We start from the raw sequence: 19,879 nt of genomic DNA on the forward strand, positions 1-19,879 counted from the left end.
CCCTCAAAAATTTCCCTTTTCGTTTATTTTACACCCCAAGATCTTGTCCCCTTGCATATACTAACATAGAAATTATACCTAAGTATACTTTGATTCATATTTAACAAACCCTCCAAGTTTCGTAATAATCGCTTTATTCTTTCTAGAGAAATAAATATGTTTGTATGTATACTGTGTGTACTGTTTATTGCACCTTATAGTAATGCTTTCAGATCTCTTAAGTTGAGGTAAAACGTTTTGCTTTATTACCACAAACACATATATAAAATATAATACAATATAATTTACAAGTGTGACAATTTACAATAAACAATAATACAAATGTACCAAAAGGTCATGAAAAGACAATCAAAACTATCACAATATATGATACTTCCATTGGGTTACAAAAACGTACACTACTTCCTTCTTTTGTAAGAAATGTTGCATTCTCTAACAAAACCCCAACAATAGTCCCCCATCATTGAAGGATCCCATCGTCCCTGGTACCTTTTCTCCATTGCCATTATATCTTGGTGGAATCTTTCCCCTTGTTCGTCGCTGTGGGCACCTAGGTTAGCAGGAAAGAAGCTGAGGTGGGAGTGCAAAAAGTGGATTTTTAAAGACATCCTACAACCCAACTCTTTGTATTTCTGTATCATGTCCTGTACGATTTCTGTGTAACTCTCAGCTTTGTTATTGCCCAGAAAGTTGCGCACAACACACTTAAATGCTGTCCAGGCAGCTAGCTCAGCACTGTTTAACTTGCTGTCAAAGCTATCATCAAGCATTAATTTCCTAATTTGGGGACCAATAAACACTCCCGCTGAAATCTTAGCATCACTCAGGTTAGGGAACTTATCTCGAAAATACTTGAAACCTTCACCAGATGTGTCCATGGCTTTGAAAAAGTTTTTCATAAGTCCTAACTTGATATGAAGTGGCGGTAGTAATATCTTATTAGGATCTACCAAAGGAGCGTATTTGACGTTGCATTCTCCAGTCATGTAATACACTCTAGGTTCCCATTCCTTCACTTCATAATGTTTGTCATCAGCTCGGCTATCCCATAAACATAAAAAACATTAGTACTTCGTGTAACCGCACTGCAGTCCTAATAAAATACCAACTACCTTGAGATCACAACATATTTGCCAACAATGGTCCTTGTAATTTATAAGATTTAGCAAAGTTGACATGGTGTCATAAGATTCCTTAATCTTCACTGAGTGCGCAAGTGGTATAGAAGGTTTTTTATTTCCATTATGTAAAAGGACAGCTTTAAGGCTGACCTTTGACGCGTCGATAAATAACCTCCATTCTTCTGGAACGTAAGGAATTCCTAGCTCCGCCATCAACCCATTTATATCCGTACATACGCACACATTATCTTGCATTGAGAAATAGCTTGAAAATTGAACATGCCTTTTCCTGTACACTGATATGTTAGTTTCTGCATCCAATAAGTTCCACTGCTGGAGCCTTGATCCCAGAAGTTCCGCCTTTTGTTTTGTCAGGTGCAAATCACGGACTAGGTCATTAAGTTCACATTGCCAGATGAAATGTGGCTCGCGAACACAGTCAGGGATGAACGTTGGATCCTTGGATGTACATGTTGATGTCGATGGTTCATTAAGGTCATGATCATCATCAGAGTCTTTTGGCCATATCTCTTCCCAGTTGGTAGGGGGCTCGGGAAGTGGAAGTTCATCCCCGTGCGGAATAGGTCTAATTGCGGATTTAACGTTGGGATAACTTATTGTGTATTTGCTTTTTTTTAGAATGTCCCTTAACTACTGTGAGACAAAAATAACAATCATCCAGATGGTTGGTGGGTTCTCTCCACACCATTGGTACAGCAAATTTCATGAACTTCAGTTTCCCTTTGACCCATGCAAGTAAAGTGACGTAGCACGACGCACAAATTATTTTGGGTGCCCAAGTTTTGTCCTGATCTCCCACACGACATCCGAAATATATATAATATGCTAGTTTCACCGATGGCGTAATGGATCTACACTGTCCTTTAACTACAAACTGGCCACACACATAACAAAAACTATTTGGTGAGCTAACACACGAACGCCGTCCTCTTGACGCCATTGTACTGATCACAAACTAAACTTCTGGTCTTAAATGGGTATAATGCCATTAAGATCAAACATGAAAGCACTCTTAGCAGCAAAGACAACTTTGAAAGTGAAGTAGTGTTAAACCACACGTCAATATAAAAATGTACAAAACTCCCTCACCAGGTGTCAAGAACACAAGAAAGAAAGAAATGCGCGGGGGGAGGGGGGAAACGATACCGTAGTGGGAAATTCAGACTGCATTAGTTCATTGTTGTCAACAATGAGTCTGTATTCCATTCTTTCGTTCTTTTGCATTCTGTTACATTTGATAACAAATATTGATAACCATTTCATGAACAAAACGAAAAAACTTGGAGAATTGTATATATATGTATGAAGATATACATATACTGTACGTTTAAAAAAAATATACGTTGGAAGTACATTCTATTTTTATACACGTTTCTAATTTACAGAGAGCAATACAAGTGTGTTGTTGACTATTGTAAATATTCATTTTTATGTCTGTGTTTGTAGTAATAAAGCAAATCGTTTTTACCCCAACTCAGGAGATCTGAAAGCATTACTATCAGGTGCAATAAACAGTGCACACAGTATACATACAAATATATTTATTTCTCTAGAAAGAACAAAGCGATTTTTACAAAACTTTTAGGGTTTATTAAATATAAATCAAAGTATACTTAGGTATAATTTCTATGTTACTATATGTAAGGGGACAGGAGCTAGGGGAATAAAATATCTGAAAAAGGGAAATTTTTGAGGGAATTTCCCGAAAATCCCTCTGTTACGGGAAAACTGTACGTGATGGAGAGAAACCGAGTGCATATTCGAATTCAGCGCAAAAAGTTCCTTTAAGATCAGGTGATTTTTCTCATGTAACAAACAAAAAGTTTAAATTTGTTAACTAGTGTTATCGTCCTTGGCTAGTAGTGGAAAGTATGTGTACTGTTATTATTATTATTAATAACGATGAGAATGTCATCATAATTGTTTGCTTCGTTTTATTTAGGTTCCCACCTAAAATATGGGCTGCGGAACCTTCAGTAGCTCCTCGAATGACAAATGGGGCGGAAGCATTTTATGAACATTACGATGAACAATTCTATTCACCGGGTCCAGATATTTATCAAGTTATTTTATCTTTGTTGAAGATACAATCAGAAATAAAATTGTAATTAAGATCAATGACGAAAGAATATACTAATACACAAAGAAATGAAGATTTGAGGAGATATAACTTTATATTGAAGCAGTATGTGAAGCTTAAAGGTGAAGCATACTCTATACTTCTGTAAGACAAGGAGAATTAAATTTCTAACAATTGTAGGCTTAAAATCGCAAACAGGAAATTTTTGCATGTGGATTGTAAATACGAAACCTTGGTTTTGGACATACCTTGACTTGGATTTACTGATAAAATTATATTTAATTAAGCCTCAATATAATTTGCATTTTATTTCTAATTTCTGTCTCTGTCACAATCTGAAGGAAAACGTTGTTTGCGCACAGATTTTAAAGCTTTCATTGTGGCAACGTTGGACAAAAATCTTTGTTCAAAAAGGCGACAGAGATGTATGCGCAATTTGGGATCTAGAGTGTGCGCAATCCAGTTGCTCCCTTTGGTCTTTATACAAGGCAAAAAGAGTAACTTTGCTACTGTCACTTTCCGGCTAAAGTTATCAACAGAACTAGTAGTAGAGTTAAGGAACTAAAGATTTGTATACCTTTTAAACAGAGGATATATGTGGTTATTATTCGCAAGCTACTAGCTCTTCCAATAGGAAAATCATATCATCTCTTTAAACTGCTGGTAGAAGACCGAAAATAAACTTTCATTCACTTATGATCACCACCATATCTAGTACAAATATCAAAATTAAGCTTATAACGTAATTAAGTTTCTTTCTCCCAACAAATAATTTTGTCATTAAAATTAACTGAATAATAAAACGTATTACATTCGCTAAATTGATTATGGTACGATTATCTTAAGAAGTGAAACAGATACTAGAAAAAGAGAGAGAGAGAAAAAATTTTGGATGAGATTTTATCCACAAGGAGGCTGAGTCTTGAGTTCTATTCAGAATAGAAATACTGATATTTCTCCTACGGATTTCGTAAGCCACACACCACAAATAACATGATTCACATCACACATCATTTCACCATAATATTATTCACAAAATACAAAAAGTACAACTAGCACCTAAAAATTATCTAAAACTAGAAAATAATTGTTACTTTTATTGAAAAGGCTCGAAAAAGGAGGTTATACACAAATTTTTAAAATACATACTTATATTTGCTGTGTTATTATGCGATAAAGCGTCCAATATTATTAGCAATAGTGAACAAAGAATTTCAAAGTTGAGAGTTATATCAATTAATATATTTCATTGAGTTGAGCAAAGTTATTTTTATGTATACTTAAAATTGATGATAAGGTATACTTAAAATTGATGTGATGTTCCATGACGACAACTGTTAAGGTGGAACCAACTCTGAATTATACTGGAATGAAATGTTTCATTCTTACACTAGCAAGATGACAATATGCATATAATACGATTTAGTACTTCTAATAAGATATAGCAAATATTATTATCGATTTTTAAACTTTAAATACGTTTTCTTAAACTATAGCATTGTTCAAAGATGATACATGCATCACTCGATAGGTGACATACTTCAGACTAAATTCACATGCACAATTTTCGAGAAAATCAAGAATACGATGATTTTTTATGACCCTATAAAGTATCTCGTTTTTTGCCAATAGTATTGTAATTGACAGGTTTGCTCTACTGAAACAGAATGTTTCTTTCTTTCTTTATTACACGTATAGTTGATTGCCTTCTCCTTCCAGTAACCCACACATTACTTGCACTTGTAATTAATTCTAATTAACTGTACCTGTAAATTCTAGAGCAAATGGCACATTTGTTAAGTAAACTCAATTCTAAAAACTGTAGTGTTTGATTTTAATACGATAGTTTAAAATCTCAATTTCTTCAAGAAACTTTTAGTTAACCTGATATTTAGTTTCTAAATTGTAATAGATTTGAATACCTTAATTCTTTTACTTCCATTTGAATTTCAACTTACACCAAGTGATTTGTTGAATCCCAGCCTACAATGTTAACGACTTCGTATCGCCCATGACTCAACACTGCCATTCGATCTTGCTTGAGTGTCACAAATTTGATGTGAGTGAAGTAGTCAGCGTTGCCTTCTTGAATAGGAGCGAGCAACAAGAAACTTGTTCCATCTTCTGAGAAGAAGGGCAAAGGCTTAATCTCCACCCAAGAATTTTCTAAGGCCCTTTCGGCATGTGTCTGGAAAGAAAGTGCAGCAAATATTAGATTTCTTTCAATTGTTCTCTAGATTATCTTCTCGCGTATTAATTGAACTCCTATGAACATATAATCAAAGGCTTAGTAGTCATTCTATTCGAATTCGATTTCTGATAGAAGTTTAAACTCATATTCTTTTGCATAATCTTATTTAAATTCTTGTCGGAACCACTAGTTGCCAAGTAACTTCCGCGAAAGACCTTGTTTAATCCTGTCCGTGAATCCATTGAATAGAGTAATTCGGAGAGAAGCATAAGTTCTATCATCACAGTGTAAATAATTACTTGGTCTAATATTTGACCATGTTGTAAACAATATGTGAATTCGATCGTGACGACTACTTCTTAATACACTGATGGAGAGGCATTTAAAACCACTCAATATACACGGTCCTAGTTAATCCTACAACACACTTCAGAATATGTGTCTCCAAAAAGATATTAATCTTGGTTTTAAGAAGCTAGCACTTCGGCGATCGGACGGGACATACTGATTACACTATCTGTAGAAGATATCCTACAAATAGTAATCTGAAACGTGTCGCACAACACTACTAGTATGGTTGTGTTTTCGAATCCGTTATGTGTGGATCACAATCAGTACTCGTATCTGAAATGTCAGGACGACAAGATATTAATGTTGAACTGTGAAACGCCGGCTGATTGTTCTGCTAAAATGCCATTCGCGTAGGTAGTAAAGTGTAAGTGGTCCATGTCTGGTATATACGATGCCAGGCAGAGAGGGTACCTACAGCAGTATCTGAGCGACTCGCCAAGGAGCGCCTGGAGTAGAATTAGAATTAGAAATTAGATTTCTGGGCTTTTGACAGTTATGTCATGTTAGCCCACCATGTATGTTCCCTCGGCGATCACATGTTCCGGGAATAGGGGGAAAGAAAAAATGAGGTAGGAAGGAAGTGACCTAGACTCATTGTTAGGTGCAATCCCAGCATTTACCTAGTGTGAATAAATAAAACCCAGGACAAATCTCACTCAAGATGGCTGGCCTGAATAAGCTTTTACAATTTTTCGACCGAGAGTCCCCACTCGAAATCGAACCCAGGAGCACCTGGACGTAACGAACGTTCGGCAAGGCTTTACTAACAGGACGCAACAGTCATAGGTCAATCAAAGAGTGTTTGAAAGTGCTGCCTGAGTTTAGTGATGTGTTGGAGGATGATGCTGTTCTTACTTCGCTTGCTTTTCTTTTTATCCTTGTGATTGAGATAATGAATCTCTCTTTGGTTTCTGTTTGCTTTATTTCATCTCCCAAAATCTAGTTTACACCTCTAACGTTCATAGTTTCATATAAATAACATTTTATTTGCTTTTATTTGTATTATTTTCATTGATTGATTCCTTAAACTCCGGGTTAATTTTTCTTGTTCTTCAATTTATGCTTTCAACTTTCGTGTCTTTCCATTTTGTTGATGGAACCTGATTTAATCCACGTTTATTCTCCTACATTCTGCTATGACTTAGAAGAACAGCCTCAATGTTGATGACCCCATTGAACACCGAATCAATAAATCAAAACACTTTTATATGTTACCCTGGACAATACATTTTTGCACATTATTCTCCACCTCTTCCTCCGTGTCAATTCGCGCAAGTGAATATCAAATTTGTATTCTCTGAAGTAAAGAAAACAACCCTGTTTTATTGTGTTCAAAAGAAAAATATAGTAAGAATAAATATCCCCTTGCAATTAACTTTATTATTGTTATTATTTAAAATATTATCTTCCCCTTTTTCTGGAAGACAATAAAAACAAATGTTCGTACAGCGTAAACTAAAAAAAAAAAAACTTTCATTTAACAGATTTTATGCCTTTACGAAGAGAATTTCATAATAAACTTTCGATTGTACTAAATGTGTGAGAGTTAAACAAACACATTAATGAATAAAATAAAGCATTTTTACTACACTAGACTCTCGCTAACCCGGCCATTCCTGGCATATATGGGTGCCGGATTAGCGGAACTTCCGGATTTTTGAGTGTCTGACATTTATTTGATTTACTTATTTATCTTGTTTTATATTTATTTTGAAAACATAGGGCATATGGTGTACTGTACTTTATTAAATCGAAGGATATAATTTTAAAACATAGAGGGTATACTGTATTAAATCCAAATATACATTAATTTTCAAAGAAAACTTAGTCCTTGAGTCGTATCACTCACTATGAAATATGTCCCTAATTTTTAACTATCGTAATGATGATACGCGACGGTGGCATGCTTTATCACGCATGATTCTACAATTAGCAAAGAACGCTACAATTTCGTATACGTACAGTAAATAAAGCATTGTTTAACTAAGCATTGTTGCGCATGCGCACTATTCATTGTGCACGTGTTTTTGGTTAGATCTGCGCCGGATTACTGAGAGGGCGGACTACTGAGGGTCGGATTAGCGAGAGTCTAGTGTATTAATATTTGTTTAAACGCTGCTTTCACAAAAATACAAAAAAGAGCAACATTAGGTTTTCTTTCTATGCATTTGATGGACTTCCAGTCTTTCAATTAACTGGACTTAACAGAACATTTCACTCATGTTCTGTTAAGTCTGGTGGGTCAACAAAGTAAAAAATGTGTGTTCCTTATAAGATTTAATGAAGATTTATCATACGTGTCATTATGTGCTGTACTAATACTAGAAACGTACTTCGATACAAGTCCAGTTAGGTTCATGGCAGGCACTAACAATACTGAGGTTCTGAGCTCGATTCAACCAGACAGCAGCTACCTGATCGTTGTTACTTCCCACCCAACCAGCAGAAGTTAGGTAGTACTCCCTGAAAGAGAACAAATAAAAATCAGACTATCAGTTATATTAATATACATTAATGGCTAACTAGGGCGACCATACGTCCCATTTTAAACGGGATAATCTCGTTTTAGGGGCGTGTCTCGGCCGTCCCGTCAGTACGCAGAAAAAAGTAGTATTTGTTCCGTTTTATGTAAGTGAAAGAAGTAAATAACAAACCCAGTATCTTTATCCTTGTAAAAGTAGGCCCTATAACTAATTATAATATCAAGGATAATATCAATTCAATAATAATACCAATGTAATTTCAAGTATACAAGCTAGGGCAAAGAAGCAATTGCAGGCAGCATGTCCTACTATATATTGAAAGTTAAATGCTGTTTATCTTTTATATTGTTATATTAAAATATAAATGTATTAGATATTACTAAAAGGTAAACAGGAACTAATTTCCGCACTGACCTGTTTTACATTTCTCATGATTTTTAAAAAGCCGGAACCTGTCCCGTTTTCAGCTGAAAATTTTATGGTCACCCTATGGCTAACATGGAGTTAAATACCCTTATAGAATTTGCTAATAAATTAAGACTACCTAATGTAAAGTATACTTATAAGGCTGACAGAAAATGATAATGAGGTTAAGATTAAATGAAGTATTGAGAATTTTGTGTTAGCATTAAATATGCTAATTATAAAAAGACATTCTTTGCGGTATGTTATCCTGAAATGTTATACAACCTTAATTAAGCTATTTTTTATGTTGCTTATAGAAAGAGAAGGGTGACAATGAAATCCCTTCGCGTAATAAACGGGAAGAGCCTCAGTGTGTCACGCTGATTTCTAATACCAAACAGTCATACTCATAGAGCTAATAGTTATCGCTATATGTCCTATCACTTACCTGCCTGCTGTCACTACCTGGGGCATTATAATGTAAAGTAACTGGAGGCAATAATGCAACCGTTATCATTTCCGGTAACACTGAGCACTTAATAATGAAAAAAAGGAATTGTACATATATGGTGCTAGTGACTAAGGATCTCATGTACACTCATGTCCAAAATGACTGTCGCACATCTATAACTATCTTCTTGTAAGAATATAATTTGATAATGATTTTGCAGAGTACTTTTAATACTGATACTATTTGTATAATCGGGAAATGTATATTTGTGGTAAATTCCATAGGAAAAGAATTATAAATACGAAAATTAGAATGAGTAAAACAAAATGTTGCTAAATGGACAAGAAAATTCTATCTTCGTTTTATTGTTTTTATTTACTGCTCTTTTGACATGAAATTTGCCACATAGATGTCTTTGCCGATTATACACCTACTAACATTATAAGAAATACCGGGAGAATTCGTTATCAAATTATATTCCTATAACAACATGTTTATAGACATGCGACAATAATTTTGGACATGAGTGTACATAATAGAAAAGATAGAGTTTCAGAAAAGTGTATAAAACAGTACAGTGCAAGAGGCGTTAAGCCATCATTTGCAGTCTGTGACATAACCTTTGATTTTAACTTCACGTACAATAAAGGCTCAGGTCTCAAAAATGTAGCATATTTGAAATATATTATTATTATTATTATTATTATTATTATTATTATTATTATTATTATTATTATTACTTATAATAATAATAATAATAATAATAATAATAATAATAATAATAATAATAATAATAATAATAATAATAGTTAATTCCAACGGTGACAGTATTGCAGCTATGTTAGTAGTACTAAAATTATTGTTAATAATGGTAACGAGTAAAGAGTAGTTAATTACGAGCATGACAACTATTTGCTACGGAAAGAGTTGATTATGATAAATACAGGTGTAAAAATAATTTACTTCAAATAAGCACAAAGAAAGCAAAATGTATGACGTAAATAACTAAAACACAACATTATGTTATTGATACGATGTCAATGGTGTAGGAATAGAAAAAAAAACAGACATTATGAAAGATCTAGGAATCACACTTGATAGCCTGTTAACATTTTGTCACCACACAAATGGTATCATGCAAACAGGAAGAAAGAACGATAGGCTTTATTTATTTATTATTTTAGAACGATAGAATATATATTTATACAAATTACTTGTACGAACCAAACTAGAATCTGGTTCTGTAATATGAAACAGTATATCTAAAACTTGACTAACAGATTGCCAATATTCTTGGCACGGAAGCGATGGTAGCGCCGTAAATGATTTTTAGGTTCAGTGCCGTTTAGGATTTGTGCCGCAAAATGATTTTTAGGTCTTGTACCGTTTAGGACTAGTGCCGCGTCCCATACAAAGTACTTTATCACATGACTCATGAAACTAGCTCTAACATGTTGCGCATTGCAACTAATCCATGTTTGTTCCCACATCCCTTACACGGAACACATTAGTTCGAATTGTATGAACAACTGGCATTGATACTTTTCATCTACCACTCACAATGAATATTATGTCTTTGTGAGTTTTCGTTTGTATCTTTATTACTGTGACAATCTGTATATAGACTCCTAGTCACTAGCACTGCTTGTACGTTTTTGAATCATTTCCTGCCGGATAGAATTCGTTTACTGAAATAAGTTAATCAAAGTTTAAAGACTGCGAAGACGTATCTGCTGCAGGACTCTGGAAAGTCTTGTAATGTTGAGAGTTTGGTACTTACTTTGGTGGTTTTGGCTTGCTCGTTTGTCTAGAGGATTCTGCATTTTCTTATGGACAAAATACTGAAAAGGCAGTTCTTAAAGTGGATGCTGTGTATGGAATTACTAGAGGGTTGAATTGATATATTCCAGTTCTCTTGAAAGTAGAACTTGCACTCTGAGGTGTTGCAGCTTTCATTCAATCTTCACTAAATAACTACGGAAACTGAACTTTTCCTGTTCCTCTACCAGTATACTGAAGCTTGTAGTTGGTAATTGCTTCGGGTCAGTAAACTGTTAGAGCTTTAAAAAATCATTTGTCTATTGGCTGGATTTCATGTGTGTAATGTGCTAGTAAGCACAGTAAGTGTATTCTCGCAAAGTACACTAATTATCTGTTCTTTTTTCACAGCCGTGATTGAAGTTAACAATTGCTGTTCTGTACACAGATCACGCAATCCTTTAGGCTTGTTGTGTACTATTGAACTGTATAACGAGAAAAACGTATCCCAGAACTTGCATATGCACTAACGAGTCACATTTTAAATTGAAAACTGTCTCTTCAAGAGATACAAGGTATGATGCTATTGTATCTTTCACGGGAGTTGTTATTGTATCCAAATAATCGACATTCCGTAATACCACAAACCATAAAGGTTTGTTCATTCCAACTTCCAATACAAGTCAATAAAAAATACTACTTTTTTTTTTTTTTTTTACTTTACGACTCTCACCATGTGATTACTGAAACATGCACAACGGGAAACGCACGTAGAATCTAATAAGAAATATATGGGTCTAATAATTGATGTCCTTCCTACACAATGACATGTGAAGGAAGAACAAAGGTAAGGTTTTCAACACTGCTTAAAGTCATTGTAATTAGTACTACTAAATACTATCGCTGTAATGTTATTCAAAAGAATGTAATGAATATTTTAAACATTCCCTACTCATTCGTCATTTTAAGCAGTGTTGCAAACTCTAACATAGTTTACCGTATCTCTGGAACGGTTCGAGGTGTCAAATTGCTGTAAACGGCATTACGCTTTTTCTGTCTTTTGGAAACCATCTAAATCCTTAGGTACGATACTTGTCTTAGCACGTTTTCGGAATAAAATCTGTATAAAAAATAAATTTTCAATTCCCTTGACTTTTTGTTTCTGTTTCTCCGAAATGTATCGTATCATGGTTATAGTATCCGACACTAAATTACTTTAAACATGCCCCGCCTCGTTTATCTCAGTTGCTTGATTAGTGTTGTAGACCCCTTCGAAATTTCAATGTTTGTGATACTGTAGCATCCATAGTTGGCAACACTGAATGAAAACAAAATAAAAAGTTTGGTATTTTAATGTTTCGTTTTACATCTAGGTTTGAAATATGTAAGAATCTGGCGTAGTGCCATTTGAAGGAATGAAACTTTATATTGAGACGGCAACACTGTTAATCTGATGATATTGTCGAGAATGTCAAACTTTTCTCCTTATGATATTTGCTTGGTACAAAATTTCAGCTATTCTTATCCATTAGTTTGGAAGTTATAAGGAGAGGCCACTTTCAGTGGGTCACATATACTAGCTGAAATGCCCGTTCTTCGCACGGGAAGAATAGTTTCATGTAAAGTATAGGGTACGCGTGGAGAATGAATTTGATGTTAAACAGCATTGATAGTGTTACCATTCGTTTCATGGATTGAACATTAATTTCGATCGTTTGATATTATTTTTACATGCCTCTTTTTCCACACCAGCCCGTACCGATGGGGCTAAACTTGGACTTCAAAGATGTCGGGATTGAATCTCAGCAACCCAAAAGCTATGGATTGAACACTAATATCGGTCGTTTACGAATATTCTTACATACCAGCCCCTCGAGCCTTCTATTCCCTTGCAAAAAAGTACTAGAGCCTAACTTAAGCCACAAGCTGCTCATGCGTCCAAAATCATCATAATCTGTCCAGCAGTCTAGGGAGAACTTAGCTATCAAACATATTTTTCGTGTCATTCTCTCATACTTAATCCCATTGGTGCAAATGTGCTAGGACCATAAGTTAGACCAAGGTATTCTCATGTACCAAAAATAAGCAAAATCAGTTCAGCTAGAAGCAGTTCGCAGGCAAACATCGTTACAATAATATATAACGATAGCAATAAGCCTGGCAATGTAGAGCTGGCGGTCCCAGTGGATCAGCGCTGCATCATCAAGTTTCTCTTGAAGGAAGGCGTGAAACCTTCAGAAGATGAGTGCATAATATGGCGAAGAAGCTCTCTTAGTCGGAACTGTACGAGTGGTGTTCAAAATTCAAGGCAGGTTCAAAATTCACATAGCCCGTACTCCACATCGAGCTACTGCAGTCAACGAAACCAACATTCGTCGGGTGGAGCAGTTCATTCCGAGTGATCGATGCATCAGTGTGAGAGATTTGAGTACAAAAAAAAAAAAAAAAAAAAAAAAATCAGCATAGGAAGTGTAGAAACATCATACACGAAAACCTGTATTTCGGAAAATCACAGCCAGATAGGTCCCAAAAATGTTAACGTTCGATCAGAAGCAGTGTTCTAATGTAGGTCATGTAATATAAAACTTATTTTCGGTATACAAAAAAATAGCCGCAGCATCAAAAAATGTTTATTTCCCTTCGCCTTCTTCTCACACATCAAGAAATTAAAACTGGCGTTCTTATTGCAGTGGACCTTAGGTTACGAACTTAATCCGTTCCGAATGTTGTTCATGAAATTAATGTTCGTAAACCGAAATTATTTTTCTCATTAAAATTAATGAAAATACAAATAATTCATTCTAGCTACAGAAACATGTTACTGTGCATTTTGTTTTTAGCTTTTTGTATGTTTTTGTGTTGAAGAATATAGAACGAAAATAACTATATTTTCTAAAGAAAGACAAAGCAGTATGACATCTAAAAACGCAAAACATAAAGAAAAAAAGAACAAAAAGTAGGTTTTGATCGCAGTACTCTGGCAGATAATGTTTACGGCAGATGCGCAAAATTACTGCTGGGCGCATGGAATTCTGGACACGCGAAATAATGGTAGTAAACCGAGTGAAAATTTGTTCACAAAATTTGTTCGCAAACCGTTTTCCTTCCCTTTCCCTGAATAGTGTGCTCGCCGAGGGACGTCATCTTCGAAAACGTAACCGGCTAACATGACCATAGATACCGAAATCTGAAATCTAAATAACGTCCTTCCTTCAAGTTTGAAAAGCATCTCTTTTCTAAAAGCCTGTAGGGCAAATATTCTGTTCTTCCTTCCCTTAATACATTTCTTCCTATAACACTTCACGTTTTGCAGCAAGCTTTAACATAGCACCGACAACTGGAAGCTGTTCATCATTTTATGACGCGTTTGGACTCCTTTGCTCTTCCTCTCTTTTTCATAGGGCAATATATTAACGCCATTTGTTACATACTCACTATTAGTATAGTGTTCATGAACTACAAAACAAGATATGGAATACACATATGTTTTCACACCGGATTGCCTACGGTTCTTAAAAAAAGAAACTTTTTTTTCTGAATATTCCATGAATATTGAAAATCGCAAACTACGACGAAACAGAACGTCTCTTCGAACGAGACGAACGCACTTTCCGAGCTTATGAATATGATGAAAACGACTCATGCGCTAAAACCTGAAGGTCTATTTTAAGTAGGTTCTCAATAACCTATAGACAAAAGAGATAATATAATATATAATTGTATATTCATGTACATTTAATAATATAATGTTAGATAAGTACAGTAGATCAACGGGTTACAAACCCCTTGATTCAGGGAAAGGGAAGGAAGAAAGGATTGGGGAAGGAATGAAGCGGCCTGGGACCTATATGTTAGGTACCACCCCGGCATCTGCCGGGCGTGAATGAAGAAAACCCTGAAAACCTCATTCAGGATGGCTGGGCGGAAAAGCTTTTTACACTTTTTCGTCCGAGAGCCCCCATCGGGAATCAAACCCCGGACCGTTCGCACTACGCTACGTGGGGCCACTTTGAAGGAAGGACGAACTGATGGCAGTAGTTTGTTAAGAATACATTCATGCTATGTCTAGCTTGAAGTACTAAACCGATTGGTGGAAGGCTTGGATATATGGTCCTGACGTCCTTTCAAAACAAATAATGGGGCGGTGATGGCAACGACACGATGTCTTATGAACAGAAAATACTGAAATTTTTGAAGTTGTGGGACAAATATAGTATATCAATGTCAGTGGGGATTATGTGGAAAAATAGGGGAATAATGCTTCTTTGTGTTCGTATCACTATCTTCGTGTTGTATAAAATTTCTTGAAAACGGTAGAACATAATTTCGGGGTTCCCCATCATCAGCATTATAAAAAAATTAACTAAAAGTAGTGAACCTAGTGAAGACAGAATTTCTGTAGAAAATAAAATTGTTAGACGTAACGATTTACAGGTGATAATATGAAACAATAAAATATGGTATAATAAACTAAATAGGTAAAAGTCAACGGCAAATATTTCCCATCAGAGAAGAAACTACATTTGTGTGGGAAGGTTAACTAGATACTAAAGCTAATAACTATCACCAGTGTAAATTAGATTATAAATAACATACTTATCATTTTTGAATTAATATGATCTCATTTAAATTTTGAATATTACGAAATAGTACTTACTGATCTTTCAGAGCTAACGGCGGCTTTACTTCCCATTTTTGAGGAGCACTGGGATCAGTAATATCCATCACCCAAAGTTTAATTTGCGGATTGGGGCTTCCCGGCTGTTAAAGAGAGAAAAAGCAATATCTGGTATTAGAGTAGGAGATTAGATTTATAGTAGCAAGTTTGCAGAAGTTAAGTAGTGTATTAGTTTTGAATTAGAATAAAAATGAAAGGACACTTCATATACGGGTAAGATGTACTGTTTTCCTTTACAGTTATAACATTACATAATGCTTTTTGCAATTAACTAGCAGTTGAACTTCCTCATTAAGAAAAGATTTAAGGCAATTCATTTAAAAGCAACACTGTATTCACATTCTAAAAATTGAATCAAAACACTGTACACTTGAAGTCAGAAAAGTTACTGATTCGTTCTTAACTAGATTTGATTGACAAGTCTGATTTCAAATGTTCTTGAAATAATGCATATAAAAATAAATTTATTGTATTATTTTATTATACCATTTCATTTTACATTCTGAAGCTATTTTTAAATCATTCTTATTTTGGTTTCTGTTGATGGATTGACAAATGATTTTTTTTTTATTTGCAAACGTTGCAGTGTTTGTATTCAATATTTAATGCCGATGTCAACAAGCTCAAGAACGAAGTTTCACTCAATCATTAACGGGAATAGAAAGTCTTTTTGATCATTGATTAAACTATTGGATCATTATCAAAATTTCTTGAAGAACTAAGATTTAATTAGTAAATTAGATTAATGTTTGAGTTTCGCATTCCTTTCAGCAGCGAGGCTATATGAAACATGGACTTGAATCAGGTTTACTTCAAACTGACATTACAAGAAAGACTATACTCTTACATCTAACTCGATGGAGTCACATGCCACACTTCGAACGTATTCATAGCGTTGGTGCATGAACTATCTGGGGATGCTCAAAGCAGGTATATGGAAGTAATCCCATATCTTGGATGAATTGCAGAAAAACATTACCCGTACCATACGCAGCATTACATGTGAAGAGTTACAGCGGTGTCAGCCAATATGACGTAATGTGTGCCGAAGTGTCTTGACGTTAAGGGGGGCCACTTTCAATGCCTCTCGCAACAGACACGTAAGCCAGTATTTATATTTTCCTATCCTGTCAGCCTGTGTCCGGTATTACTAGGCCGGGTAACTTTTATGTGAGACCATATAGAATCGGTAGTTCTAGAAGACAGTATAAAAGACTGCGCAAGATCCCAACGACTGCGTCACACTATGGACCAAGAGGACAGACTTCTTATGCACATGTCTATATTAGGTTAAAGTTACATCCGGAAGATTGGTACACAAATTCAGGTTTACCAATGTCGTATCGTAGCCGAGAGACACCCGTGGTAGACCTGCACGCTACTGACCTCTGAACTTTTTGCTACGTTCTCCCTGCATAATTTTCTTCCTTGAGCTTTCTGTTTACCTCATTTGCAACTGCTATCTCTTCTTCTTCGTGTTGTATTTTTAACAATAATGTTCAACAGTATATTTTTAGTTGTGTTACCCATCACTTATTGACAACATGCGTGAGAGGTCTTTGAGAATTCATGTTCTTTTTTTCTGTATATTTTAAAATTCCATTCTCGTATTTCTGCAACTAAATTACAATTATCTTTTAGTTTGAGTTATTATTTAATACAGTTAATAACCTAAACATGTAATGGAAAGCCTTCGTAACTTACCGTGGGGTATCGGACGGTTTTAATTTCAGGGAAAAATGATTTGGTGTTGGCATTAGAGGCAGTTGGAATCCATGGATATTGAAGCTGCTGCACCTGGGAATCATTGAAGGACGCAAAAAGAATCCTTGTACCATCGGGACTCGGCCACAAGGCCTCAAAGTTATCAAATATGTCCTCTGCAAGAAGAACAATAAACAAATAAATAACAGTGTAGAATGGATCAGTGATGGTCATTTTCTAACTCACCACGAGCTAGAATAAAATAAGAACAAAACTTGGGGTTCGTTTTCCACTTTTATTTCCCCCATCTGAGGCTACAATTCTTTAAATCTGCGTAATTAATACATTTTCTAAATCTTTGTTGTATTCTCCGTATCTTGCTTTTTGTTTCATGTGTTTCGGTGAATTAGAGAACAGGCTCTGAACACTTGAAAGTAATCCTACAAAATCTACATTGTTCTATACATCAACCAGATATAAACGGCCATATTTTGGAGTATGGGTTTGGCAACCGAAAGGTTAATAAAATATTTTCAGCTAAAAATTTAGTCCCGATTCAATATATTATGAAGGCAGTAATACATTTCCTGTTACATATGGAGTTAAAAATAAAGAACAAATAACACATTTTTCATTTTTATTTGCTGGGTGAATAGAACATATTCGCGGGCCGACATTTGGCCATCACTGTAATAGATTAATATAGAACAGTAAAATTAAATTAGAGTACAAGATTTATCGTATACGTATGAAATCTGAACATTTTTCTACTCACAATGAACCTCGAACTAAACTTGATAAATAAATATGAAAAATGGAATCTTTTTCCCATCTGCTATCATTGCTAATTTAACATAAAATTAGTGACATAATAAGAAAATAATTCAATAATTAGAAAATCAATCGAGTTTTGTTATATATGCATCAGTCTAACCTTATGACACATTCATATTTTCAGCACTTTCAAAACTACTTTCCTAGGGCTACTGACACGTGTTAGAAGGATAGCTGTATTAGCATAGGTAGGCATTTTATATGACTGCATTAGCAACTAAAATATTATGTTCTGTTAAAGGGACATTAGAATGAATCATTCGCTTTTAACAATATACAGTTTGCAACAGCAATGACATCATAAGACCTTTACTTACACAAAGTGCCTGTGCAGAAATAATTCTAACACAAAGTTCCTATACAGGAAATAATTCTATCTCCGTCAGCTTACAGTTAATATTTTTGTGTTAAGTTAAAACACTGTAACATTATATGCATACTGTAAAATGGAGGGTAGAAAGAGCCTCAACGAATTCTGGTGCTTTTGTCTGATTATCTAAAAGATAATACTTTCAATTTCACTAGTAACGGGTGATGCAGCAAATTCTGGACTATGTGTTGCGTTCTGTGACATTTAATGCTAAGTATTAGGGACAAAATTAGTATATGTAATATGGAGAGTGTTTCAACTAGTATTGATATGTTTTTGTTTGTGGCTTGAAGAGGAACCAATAATTAGAACATGATGTCAAAAGAAGACACCCTCCGTTCCCGACTGTACAAGTTCTACTCCGGCAACATTCAGCCCGGGAAATGGACCACTGTACGACACTTTTGGCTGAAGGAGTGCCCAGAAGTATTATCTATGGTATTTTGAAACGCTTTCACAACACACAAGCATCTCGTCGACCTGGCTCAGGTGGATCCAACGCCAAAATCACTGGAAGAAAATTCATCATTCTGAAGCGTTTGTTCGATCACAAGGATGGGATTTCGGAGATACAAGCAACTCAGCGGTTACAATGTCATTAAAGAACGATTTATCATTAAAGAACGCTACAGAATGTGAATGGGAAGGCATACAAGACGAAACGTATCCGACAATGAACAGACAGGCGGAAGTCCGAGGTGAAGAGGTTGTGTGGTCGGATGAATTGGAAGTTCGCAATGGCCTCCTGGATCCTCGATGACGAATCCTATTCCACGCTATCCCACTCCACCATTAACAGCTTATACACCTCGAACAGAGACGATACACGACCTAGGGTGAAATTCTATCCGAAAAATAAGTTTGAGAAGAAAGTTCTGGTCTTGCTTCTCATTGGACCACACGTCCAACTGCTGATCATGGACAATTTTGCCATCAATGGCAGGGTTTACCTAGAGGAGTGCATTAAGAAACGTCTGATTCCATACAATAGAGCACACTACGACTACGACTAGGTGTTCTGGCCGAACAAGGCTAGTGCGCATTTCGCTTAAGTGGTAGTGGAGCACTTAGAACAAGAAGGCATCTATTTCGTTACCAAGGAAGACAACCCTGCCAACCTCAAGGAGGCCAGATGTATTTAGAACTTTTGCACTCTGTTGAATGCCCGAGTCTATGCCAATGCCTTCAGAGCCGAAAACACTAGCCAGTTCATGCATCGCATCAAGTAATGCCTGTGACAAATACACGTCGGACATGTACAAAGCTTGGTAGAGAGCACTAAGAAGAGGATAGATCAGATTAGGCGTAGCGGTGTAGTTGAGAGTTCAAAACATGTGTGTTTCGTAGAACTTGTGTTATCCTTCCTATTGCTCCCTTCCTTTTTGTTTTATGTTAAAAACCTACTACTGATATGTTTAGTTGCGGGCAGTCC

The 19,879-nt window shown here is 35.5% G+C and overlaps 1 protein-coding gene across 2 annotated transcripts in view; it reads right to left on the minus strand.

Annotated features, from left to right (window-relative positions):
* Positions 1-19,879, minus strand: part of LOC145675132 (inactive dipeptidyl peptidase 10) — a 528,307-nt gene that overhangs the window by 20,072 nt on the left and 488,356 nt on the right. For both annotated transcript variants that reach the window (XM_081745500.1, XM_081745506.1), the window contains 4 exons: positions 17,244-17,419; positions 15,519-15,622; positions 8,098-8,227; positions 5,181-5,410 (listed from right to left, as the gene is read on the minus strand). In XM_081745500.1, the coding sequence (XP_081601626.1) occupies positions 5,181-5,410; positions 8,098-8,227; positions 15,519-15,622; positions 17,244-17,419 (640 nt within the window). The remainder of the gene's footprint in view (positions 1-5,180; positions 5,411-8,097; positions 8,228-15,518; positions 15,623-17,243; positions 17,420-19,879) is intronic.

Source organism: Thermobia domestica, chromosome 2, assembly GCF_964235325.1.
Source record: "Thermobia domestica chromosome 2, izTheDome1.hap1.1, whole genome shotgun sequence".
NCBI classification, from domain to species: domain Eukaryota; kingdom Metazoa; phylum Arthropoda; class Insecta; order Zygentoma; family Lepismatidae; genus Thermobia; species Thermobia domestica.